This window comes from Ostrinia nubilalis, chromosome 1 (assembly GCF_963855985.1).
Source record: "Ostrinia nubilalis chromosome 1, ilOstNubi1.1, whole genome shotgun sequence".
NCBI lineage: Eukaryota > Metazoa > Arthropoda > Insecta > Lepidoptera > Crambidae > Ostrinia > Ostrinia nubilalis.
This window is the reverse complement of record NC_087088.1, coordinates 993,844-1,002,449: the sequence shown is the minus strand read 5'-3', so window position 1 is coordinate 1,002,449 and position 8,606 is coordinate 993,844. Positions and strand designations below refer to the sequence as shown.

At 40.3% G+C, this 8,606-nt stretch overlaps 1 protein-coding gene across 1 annotated transcript; it reads right to left on the bottom strand.

Moving 5' to 3' along the window:
* Window positions 1–4,426: 4,426 nt before the first annotated feature.
* On the bottom strand, window positions 4,427–6,675 carry LOC135075626 (uncharacterized). Its single transcript, XM_063970071.1, has 4 exons — window positions 6,304–6,675; window positions 5,926–6,040; window positions 5,734–5,823; window positions 4,427–5,290 (listed from the first exon to the last, which is right to left on the bottom strand). Exons 1-4 carry the CDS (start codon window positions 6,386–6,388, stop codon window positions 5,209–5,211), a joined length of 372 nt encoding a protein of 123 aa, XP_063826141.1. The 5' UTR covers window positions 6,389–6,675; the 3' UTR covers window positions 4,427–5,208.
* Between the last annotated feature and the right edge of the window lie 1,931 nt (window positions 6,676–8,606).

Genomic DNA, 8,606 nt, shown 5'->3' with positions numbered 1-8,606 from the left:
GGGAGCATAAAGTAAGTCAACAGTCTTAGGTGGTGTGGTTGTCCGCACGCCCTCGGTGGAGCACTACAAGACACTCAAGCTTATTCTGGCACCTGAGGCCGCGCCACACTCGCCTGTCTACACCGTCAAACTGGACTCCGCTGGGTAAGTGCTAGTACTATAGTCTGGTCTGCGAGCACGTAGAATTTTGTCCAATGACCCCAAGCTACCCATCGTTATCGCTCGCGCGTAATTATATTGCTGTCGCGACTGTGCGACGGGCGCCCGCAGTGAGTGTGCGAGCGCGACAGCAACACAATTACGCGCCAGCGATAAGGGTAGGTAGCTTGGGGTCATTGGACAAAATTCTACGTGCTTACAGACCAGGCTTTATACGAACTACAAGGGAAATTCAAAGGCATCGAGAATGTCAATCATGCGGTACAACAAACCCAATGGGTGATTCGATGTTCGTCGAGGCCCAGTGAGCGATCAGCGAGCGGGCTAGGCGAGCTAAATACCAGGGGAGCATAAAGTAAGTCAACAGTCTTAGGTGGTGTGGTCGTCCGCACGCTCTCGGTGGAGCACTACAAGACGTTAAAGTTCACTCTGGCGCCTGAGGCCGCGCCACACTCGCCCGTCTACACCGTCAAACTGGATTCTACTGGGTAAGTGTATACGAACTACAGGGAAAGATAACAAAGAGAATGAGAATGTCCATCTGATCGCGATCCTGCAATGGTCGCTGAACAACGATAGCTGTGGCATATTTTTACTACAAGACACTAAAGCTTACGCTGGCGCCCGACGCCGCGCCGTACTCGTCCGTCTACACCGTCAAGCTGGACTCTGCTGGGTAAGTGAAAAGTAAGATAGAAACTGCAGTAGAGGAAAGACAACAAAGACTTCCAGAACGTATGCCTAAGCGCGATCCTGCAACGACGCAATCCTGTTGGACGACGATCGCTGCGGCACCGCAACGTAACACTCTTGTGGCATCTCTCTTACGCTAGCGCCCGAGACCGCATACCATGCGCTCGTCTACAGCAAGTTGAAATCCGCTTAGTAAGTGAAGTACTATACTAAGTACAGGTGAGACATCAAGAACATCCGCCTGATAGCGATCCAGCCGGCACGGCGCCTACAATTTCTATGGAAGATCTATAATGGGACTTCATGCCACGTCGCTACGCTAAAATATTGTGAACATATCGCCAAATGGATAAACGTAATCACATAACTCTTTTATAATCGAAACAGCTGCGCTTAGCTAGTTGGCTAGTACCACTTTATTCCGACTACTAGCTGTTACCGTGACTTCGTACGCATGAAAATAGTTTGAATAATATTTCCCGTTTTTGCAACTTCTTTCTTTAGTGCTCCGCCTCTATTGGCTGAGTGTACTATACTATTCATTCTATTATTCCTCAATAAATAGGCTATCTAACATAAAAAAAAATCGGACAAGTAGTTAAAACAAACAAACTCTTAACTTTATAACATTAGTATCGTACAGATAAAATAATTGTAATAGTTCTTACCAAATACTGTTCGCTAATCGACGTATGTCTCGCATTCCAGCTACAGCCAGCAATCGAACCCGGGGCTTGCCTACACGCTGCCGCGCCTGCCTGCCGACAACAAGACATACGTGCTACAACTCGAATCCACTTTGTCCAAGAGCACGCACTCGTACGAAGACACCGCCATTTACTTCAACTCTGATGGTGGCTTCAAGAGCTTCTTCATCGAGTTCCTGCCTAAGGTTAGTTCGAAAATAAAAAGTTTTAGTAAAAACTAGAGAAAAATGCATGAAGTTGCATATCTACGTGGGACAGGGTGGGTTATGTGGGGATCACGTCAGAAGGACGAGGCATAACCACTAAAAAGAGTCCAATGCTCCGTCAATCGCCATAGAACTTCCCATAGTTCTTGTGAAAAAAACCTTTAACTATTAGTCTCTTCCAGCGATTGTGGGTTGGTTATTTCGAACTTAACGCTAACTTCTGGCGTCAAAAGAAGTCGCATATTTTACAAGCTTTAATTTTTTTATTTAATGGTTCAATCTCATCTCATCTGATTGTAATTGAGGATCAAATTTAAAATGAGCGTGTCTAAAAATATTAAAATATACACATTCACTTACGAAAACAAACATTGAGAAAATTTCCTTGTTTATACAGTCTTAATTTTTTGTGTTATGGGAAGATATTATTACGTTTTATAAAATACAAATTAGGTTTATTTTCGGTTTAAAAATAACTTTAACAAATATTGTCTCGTTCAAAGTATAAAAAGCTAACACACACGTGGGTAAAGACACGTAATTATTTATTTGCTATAACGATTGTTATGATATTATTAAACAGATGGGAACACGAATGTCGGTCACGTCACGCCCGCGTGGATTGACTCGAACTAGTTTTGGATGGTATAGCGTATTTTAACAATGGATTAACGTTAATAATGTATGTGTTTATTTAAATATTTTGTGGATAATACGACATGCATTGACGTCTTTGCCATTGGACGTCATGATAAATAACCGTACAGGATGAAATCTGTATTTTTGTAAGAGTATCTGACTAAAGAAAATATTTTTAGACATTAAAACTTGCTGGATATGTGCCCAATGTTTCCATTTGTTATTTTACTCATGTTTGATTGAAACATTAGCATTCCAAATTATCCGTATTGGCACACGATTTCATTTATGTGTTTTCAAAGCTTTGAAAATACTTCTCTCTAAGGATTAGTTGCACCAACTTACTTTAACCTTAAGGCCCAGAACAGACGGTGAAACGCAACTGCAACGAAACTGCAACTTTCTGATGATTCTTATGAATGAAACTGAGTTTCAAACTGGTCGCGTCATGTCTGGTCTCTCAACGGACGCTATGGCAGAAACTTAGATGCAACTCAAAAGTAACTAGCAGTTGCAGTTTCGTTGCAGTTGCGTTTCACCGTCTGTTCTGGGCCTAACTGTGACAGTAACTTGTGCTTTTTGTATGGAAATTGATAGATTTTTGACTCGGCCTAAGATTTTCTGCCGTCGTTAACCTCTCCTATGCTTTGTCTCATATCTGTGCAACCTCTGTCAACTTCTTTGTCTCAGATCTAAGACAAGACTACTTTGGTCATTTTGAAACATCATTTGAAAACCGTAGCAGTTGGGGGTGCAGTTTTGCGCGGCTCAATAGCACGCCAAAGGTTAACCAAAAGCACCTCTCCCCAGGTGAAATCCTCCGAGCAGGAGCTTCGTCAGACATCGCTGCTAGTTGTCCCGCTCCTAGGTCTCCTAGCTGTGATGTATTTGCACCGCGATGCGCTCCTAGCACGTGCGTTGTCCCTAGCACGCGCCGCGCCCAAGCCACGCGCTCGCTCCGAAGTGCCCGAACGCCCCGAGGGGATTCCCGGCCTTAACGTGCCCGGGAAGAGGGTGCCTAAGAAGAAAGCGCTGTGAGTGGACGCAGGTTTACACTGAGAGATGCAGAGTTATTGAGTAAGCAGTATTATTACATCAACCAGACTTATGCCCGTTTTCACCATCAATAGGTACCTAATTTTTAAGTGACCTACGGTAACACATAACAGATTTTTTTTTAATAGGGGTCTTAAAAATTAGGGGTTGATAGTGAAAACGGGCATAAGGCTGCGTTTCCACTAGAGATGTGCGAGGATGCGTAGCGAGGGATGTGTTTGTAAAGAACCAATAGAATCGCTTAAATGAAGCTGCGAGGTAAATCATCTCTGGTGGAAACGCAGCCTAAATTACCGAGTTTTGGAGATTTCGAAATGTTGCTAAACTTAGATACGCGAGAACACCACGGTTATAGACGTGATAGATGTGAGTGTTTTTGTTTTATATCGGGACGTAAGAACGACTCACTTGTTTAAGCATACGCCTTGCTTCAACCACATCAACGCGTGCGATCAAAGGCCAATGACAGGACGCCGGCGTTGATGATCTGCATGCGGTGGTGGTTGAAGCATTACTCATAACCGTTCCACTGTAGCATAAAACCCGTGTAGCATAGAAGACATTCTGTTACTGTTACAACTAGAGTGCGTAGACGATCTGCGTACCGAGTGACATTGTTATTAACTCAAGGACACTCCCGAGACAAAATACGGCTTACTTGAATAAACTGTGTCATAGTGCAATAATTTACTATGCCTTCTCGTATTAAATTGTCACGTGATTCGTCAACACTACGTCGAACCAACTTATTACAAATCAATGGCGAAAATTGACGTAGATTTTGAACTGACGAATTGGTTCATAGGAGAACCTGTTTTTAAAAGATATTTTTTATTAAATGTACCAAATGGAATGAATATTGTGTGATGTTGTTAGTTATTTGCCTTCATAAATTCAAGCTACATATTATTATATTGTTACTTAAAACAATGAAAACGAACAACTGCGAAAGAAGCATTTCTTGACTTCTGAAATACTGTGAATCATATTAATTTGAGTCCTAATGTTTGTACTTTGTCAACTTATGATAGTAATTATCCAGGGCCTTTACACCCTCTTTGTACATCAAATTAATATGTGTATTGATCTTTGATCTAAATTATTTATTTATGTTTACCTTACTTGATCATAATTTCCGATTAAATAAATGTCGTGTCACTCATTGAACGAGTACATGCGCATTATTTCAGTATTTTGAAGACAAACGAACAAGTCGCAAATAAATTTAAAATATATATAAAATTAACTAACGTTGACATTCCATCTTTAGTTGATACTAAGAAAAACAGTTTATTTGTTACCAAAACTATATACGAATTAAATTAAGTAATAATGTAAAATTAAGAAAAGATTTTTAACATTGTGGTGTGTATGGTGTATTTATTTTAAAGTGTTTTTTGGTTTTATTTTAATTGTGGTTTATGCATTTATATTTTGTGGTGATGTTTGATTTTCCTGTCAAAGTGAGAAATAAAACGGATTGTTAAACAATAAGTCTTTTATTTCATGTTTTATTACGAAATATCTAGAAATCGAATAAAATCATCTTACAGATCTCAATTAAAGATATTCACATTGACATGGGGTGTATGAAATTTGTATGAAGTCTCATACGTTGCGTGGTCATACAAAATGTCCACGAATAGAATTGCCAAGTACAGGCCACTTGCCAAAGTGAATATAACTTAACTAATTACCAATTGCTAAAATAATTTAGATATTAAGCTACATGAAGGTCAGGCATTCCATCATCTGTCGTAGCAGTTGAAGCGCTGTTCACACTCTGCCATGGACCGCGCCCTGTGGTCCCAGAGCCTCGCGTTCTCTCGGCTGTTTGAAATAAATAATCATTAGCACAGTTAAATAAAGAGTGATGCGGTAAAGTTTATAAAATGGAGAATCGGAAATTGACTGAACAGGAACAGAAACAAGATAAATTAATAGGTAACGTGTACAAGTAGCTATACTCGTATTATTACCTAACGACTGTTGTCTTTATCAAAACTTTAAGGCATTTTGACAGTCTTATGTTTTTATCTTCATCTTTTGTATGGAATGTGTTCCAAAAACGAAAACCCTCGCGAATGAAAGATCCGCTAGATGGCGGGACGTGGATGTGGGGTCTGAATGCTGCGTGATTGGTGGATTTTGACATATCTGTCAATGTCATGTCAAAAATAACCAATCATGCAGCATTTGGACCTTGCGTCTACGTATTGCCATCTGGCGGATTTTTCATTCGCGAAAACCCTCATTAAGAATATTATGCTTACTTGACAAAGTAAAGTTCAAACGCTGCTATGAAGTTCTGCCTGGAGCGCGCGTGAAGCTTGCATAGTTGCAGTTTCTCGCACTCGTCCTCGCTACACAAGAGTATACAAAAGGTTAAATATGTAACTACATAACATAAGCTAAGGGAAAACGAATAAATAGTAAATTAAACCTATACTGAATGTTTAAGTTACCTCCGCTTAGTCCTCATTTTGCTGAATCCACTGTCGTCGAAGGCTCCCGAAGTCAGAGCAGGGTTGATGAATCTTTTCTGGACGCTGTGAGCTGGTGCGATACTGAGTTCTGCGTCTGAATCCGAAAACGAAGTTGTGGTCATATTAGAGTACGCAGGTCTTAGTATATTATGAAAATGGAGAGCATAAGACGGGCTGGAAGACGTAGCGTGGGCAGGCCTCCTACTAGGTGGTTGACCGACGATCTGGTAAAGGTCGCAGGAGGAGCCTGGATGCGGGCAGCACGGGACCGTTTATTGTGGAAAACCTTGGGGGAGGCCTTTGTCCAGCAGTGGACGTCATTTGGCTGAAACGAACGAACGAAGACAAAATACTCACCCATTATGTTTTCATAACTTTCCAATGGTTTGGATGTAACGACGCACAAGATGGCCAACGTCACTACAATCGTAAGTTTTGCCATCTTTGAAATATGTTTCTACAACCGTCACTTCAATGTCCAAATGTTAACTGGAGTTTGAATCTTAACCGTATCTTTATAAACCGACACAGTGGCCCCCTCCCTGGGTCCCGTATACGTAGCATTGACGCGATTCGCAAGTAGTAATGGGTTTCTTAAACACATTGTTGGTTTTCTTTGTTGGCGAGGGCGAGTAATTGTTTAAGTAATTATTTGTGGATGATCTGGTTTAGGGTTCCCACGCAATTGGATTAGCAAAGATTTTACATTTCTGGAATGGGATTAGGTAGTATAATAGATTTTAATAATACCACACTGAGACGTGATAAAGTACCTAACTAATCAATGTTAGTATAAGTTAATTTATTGTAATAATATAGTCCTCATTTTACATTTTTTGTGAAATCTTTTCCGATTTAAGCACGTGGAAAATATGAGTTGTCTTTTGTCACATACAGCTGCAGCTGTAAGTAGTTAGTGTACTTAGTTAGTCACTCTAAGGTAGATCGGTCCTCTTGATAAGAGGATCGTTCTATGGTATGGTAAAGGGGCGCCAACGAAAGTGTATTTTCTATTAGAGCCCTTTAATGTTAAAGGTAAGTAAATCATTTTAACAGAAAGTATTTCCCGTACGGGACCGTTTCACGAACGTTTGAGGTATCCCTGAAGCTCCGATGTCCTTTAACATACAGGTATCAGCAGCATTTGATTTAATGCTAGTATCACGACAGCTGCCAGTGCACCTTACGCATTTCTGATGACTCGGTGGAAGAGTCAACATGTGCGTTTTGACGCTGTGCATATGGATCGTAACCGCTGGAGCAGTTGAGAAGATTTTTTTAGTAAAAGATAAAAAGTTTATTAGTAATTTGTTATTTCACACATTACTAATACTCTCGTTATCGCGTTAGGCCGTTGAGGAGGTTGCAAGGAATAGAGTACCTAAGGCAGCAGCAAGTAAGTGCTCGCAAAGATCTGAATAATATGATTTTTCGAATATGATTTTTCGGGCTGTATTGAGTATTGATCTATTATTCAGGAATACCTACTCATATTAGCTTATTCAAGAGAGGTAACAATGTCGCTTTTAAATCAGCGGTAAATTGCTTTATGGATTAGGCTAACGAAATCTAATAACTATAGGTCTATATTTACCTACCGTTCGTTCATTCTTCCTCACTGTGAAAGAATTAATTCGTTTAAAAAGGCTATCGGCATTTAGACCTACATTTTCTTTCAAAATCCCCTTTGCTTACGATTTTTTATTGGGCACACTGATGCTGGAATCAAACCTGGGGCTACCGCTTTCGTGTATTTTCGGATCCACATTCGGATCTATGCAGGCATAAATGATGTAATTAATTTTATTATTATAAAATTAGTCCTTAAATTGCTATTTCTATAGGTAAGTTTTAAAAATATTGCATCAGCCGTAAGTAGGGTTGCCAACCGTACTATAATATATAGTATTGTACTATATTTCGGGTCTGCGTACTATATACTGTTGAAAAAATATATAGTACGCAAAAATACTATATTTTCAACACCGACAAATCTAACAAACAAATCCTTCATTTAAAAAAAATAAGAACGCGCCTTTAAAGTAACTTTTAACTGTTAAGATGGTTAAGTCATATAACCTATTGCGCACGTACCATTTCCTTTGATGAGGTCCGTGAACATACCCGATAGCCGATAGCGTGTAGGTATCCGAACGCTTGCGTAACGAACTTCATCATTTCAGCCATAGGACGTCCACTGCTGAACATAGGCCTTCCCCAATGCTTTCCATGTTGATCGATTGGTAGCGGCCTGCGTCCAGCGCTTCCCTGCTAGCTTTACGATGTCGTCGGTCCACCTTGTAGGTGGACGTCCCACGCTGCGTTTTCCGGTACGCGGCCTCCATTCCAGAACCTTTCCGCCCCATCGCACGTAACGAACTGGTCAATGTCAAATTGACAACGTAAATTTTAACGTCGTCAAACGATATTTTGGTCTGCTTTATTTATCGGCAGAATCGTTTTCAACTAGATGTTGTTATTTCTTTTGAAAAGTTGAAATCTTATATAAATTAGGTATGGAAAGTGGTAGTGATAACGAAAGTGCGTCAAATTCTATTGCGCCGCTAACGCCGATTAAAAAACGAAAAATACCAAAAAGACTCCAAATAAAATAAACCGGAGTGGAAAAGAGAGTACATATGACTGGATTACTGAAGATC

Bases quoted from the DNA above. Each gene is read 5' to 3' on its own strand.
- LOC135075626 (XM_063970071.1), bottom strand. From the start codon at position 6,388: ATGGCAAAACTTACGATTGTAGTGACGTTGGCCATCTTGTGCGTCGTT. The intron at 6,041-6,303 runs GTGAGTATTTTG...TTTCGGATTCAG, and splicing joins AAGTTATGAAAACATAATGG to ACGCAGAACTCAGTATCGCA. The intron at 5,824-5,925 runs GTAACTTAAACA...ACTCTTGTGTAG, and splicing joins AAAATGAGGACTAAGCGGAG to CGAGGACGAGTGCGAGAAAC.